This window comes from Phoca vitulina, unplaced genomic scaffold, assembly GCF_004348235.1.
Source record: "Phoca vitulina isolate PV1807 unplaced genomic scaffold, GSC_HSeal_1.0 scaffold60, whole genome shotgun sequence".
Lineage (NCBI taxonomy): Eukaryota > Metazoa > Chordata > Mammalia > Carnivora > Phocidae > Phoca > Phoca vitulina.
In genome coordinates this window covers 49,144-51,407 of record NW_022589763.1, presented here as the reverse complement: position 1 = coordinate 51,407, position 2,264 = coordinate 49,144, and the positions used below count along the sequence as shown (strand labels likewise).

The window sequence follows — 2,264 nt, the reverse complement described above, 5'->3', positions numbered from 1 at the left end:
CCTGGATCTCAGACCCCCAGCCTCAGCCCCGCCTGGATCTCAGACTCCCAGCCTCGGCTCTGCCTGGATCTCAGACTCCCAGCCTCCGCCCCTCCTGGATCTCAGACCCCCAGCCTCAGCCCCGCCTGGATCTCACACTCCCAGCCTCCAGCCCCACCAGGATCTCACACTCCCAGCCTCAGCCCCACCTGGATCTCAGACTCCCAGCCTCCAGCCCACCTGGATCTCAGACTCCCAGCCTCCAGCCCCACCAGGATCTCAGACTGCCAGCCTCAGCCCCGCCTGGATCTCAGACTTCCAGCCTCCAGCCCCACCTGGATCTCAGACTCCCAGCCTCAGCAACCCCTGGATCTCAGACTCCCAGCCTCCAGCCCCACCTGGATCTCAGACTCCCAGCTTCGGCCCTGCCTGGATCTCAGACTTCCAGCCTCCAGCCCCGCCTGGATCTCAGACTCCCAGCCTCAGCCCCGCCTGGATCTCAGACTCCCAGCCTCCAGCCCCACCTGGATCTCAGACTCCCAGCTTCGGCCCCGCCTGGATCTCAGACTCCCAGCCTCCAGCCCCGCCTGGATCTCAGACTCCCAGCCTCAGCCCTGCCTGGATCTCAGACTCCCAGCCTCAGCCCTGCCTGGATCTCAGACTCCCGGCCTCTAGGACTGGTAGAGAATACATCTCTGTAGTTCTGAGGCTGCCCCATGGTGGACTGTGTGACAGTGGCCCTGAGGCACACCCAGAGAATGCTCAGGGCATCGAAACACCGTGGCAACTTCTAAAGAGGCACTAAGTGTGACCCGAGGTGCTAGAGAAGCAGCCCTCCTCTGTCTGGGCAGTGCATGTGCTGCACCAGGCTGCACTTTGCATGGGAAGACCAGGGTCTCTCTGCTTTTGGGGCATCAAGAGGACCACACGAGCAGCCTCACCCAGCACCAGGATTCTGTCAGAATCGTGCACCAGAACCAAGCAGCAGGTAAGTCTACCATCCACATCCTGCCCCACCAGCCCTGCCAAAGGGGCCCTTCTCACCCCTCGGGGACACAGCATGTCCCCAAAGATGTTCCGGATGCAGGCAACCAGGTACTCATGCAGGTCCTCCGTCATGCCCTCGAAGTTCCTGCACGCCAGGATGACAACCTCCCGGGGGTGCTTCTCCAGCCACTCTGAGATCTCCGTGAGCGTGTCCTGCGCAGGGGAGAGAAGAGCTCGTGCAGACAGTCCCCAGAGAGGCCAGGAAGGTGGGGGACGCTCCGCAGGTCGAAGGGGCTTCTCTGAACAACACTCACTGGACGAACGGGCCAGGTCTGCACAAACAGATACATGCAGCAGGCGGCAGCCGTCTCGAACGCAGCCTCGCCAAAGCAACAGCTGGGCCGTCAGCCGTTGCTCGGGGGGCAGAAGCACACGCCTGGCTGTGCTTGTGCACGCGTGTGTGATCCCGTGTGTGCATGCTCACTCCAGAGGGCACCGCGTGTGCCGCGGTGTGAAGTCTGAAGTGCCAGGGAGCACACCACGGCCAGCCAGTGGCATGTGGAGCGAGGTCCCCGGGATGGTGTCTCCCGGGCACACACACCCTGGAGGGCTTGCAGGGGGGCCAGGGTGCCCAGAGCAGGGGTGAAGCATGACGGTGATGTGTCACATTCACACCTTGGAACCCGTCATGTAGCGGCTCGGGAGACCGAAGACACCCCAACCAAAGGCGGGAAGACAAGGGGCCCCTTTTGCAAACTCCAGGAGACACTAGAGGAGTCAGGGGTCCGGGAGCAAGCTCAGAAATGCACCCTGGCCACGAGCTCTGAAGGCCGGCTTTCTCCTTGCGCAGCGCACGTGGGTGTGCAGGAGTGCACGGAGGCCGCCCCGCTGAGCCGCGCACCCCCGACCCCCGTACCTCCACCAGCGCGGTGGTGTACACCATGTGCACGAAGTGTAGGTTCTTCTCAGAGCCGACAAGCATGTGTGCGATCCGCAGGTCCAGGTACCGAACCCCCGCATCCAGCTGCTCCGTGACGTCCAGCACCTGCGGACACAGGTCAGGCGTCCCTGTGGGGCACCGCGCGGCCCCCACCTTGGTGCACTGCCACCGTCCAGGGCTTGGACTTGGGTTGGAGCTGCCCAGCTGGGGGCCACACTGTTTGATGTACACCCAGTGGGTATTGGTGCCCGCTGGGGCCTGGGAAGCCACGTGAGCCGTGCGTTTGAGAACACGCTTTCCTGGAGACACTGGCCACGGAGGGAGGCTGCGGAGGGCCCGTCCTGCAGGAAATGCCCCC

The 2,264-nt window shown here is 63.6% G+C and overlaps 1 protein-coding gene across 1 annotated transcript in view; it reads right to left on the bottom strand.

The window, feature by feature from the left end:
• PLCXD1 (phosphatidylinositol specific phospholipase C X domain containing 1) overlaps nt 1–2,264 on the bottom strand; it is a 24,637-nt gene that overhangs the window by 8,185 nt on the left and 14,188 nt on the right. The window contains exons 4-5 of the mRNA XM_032391183.1: nt 1,883–2,011; nt 1,024–1,179 (exon numbers count right to left, since the gene is read on the bottom strand). Coding sequence (XP_032247074.1) covers nt 1,024–1,179; nt 1,883–2,011 — 285 coding nt within the window. The remainder of the gene's footprint in view (nt 1–1,023; nt 1,180–1,882; nt 2,012–2,264) is intronic.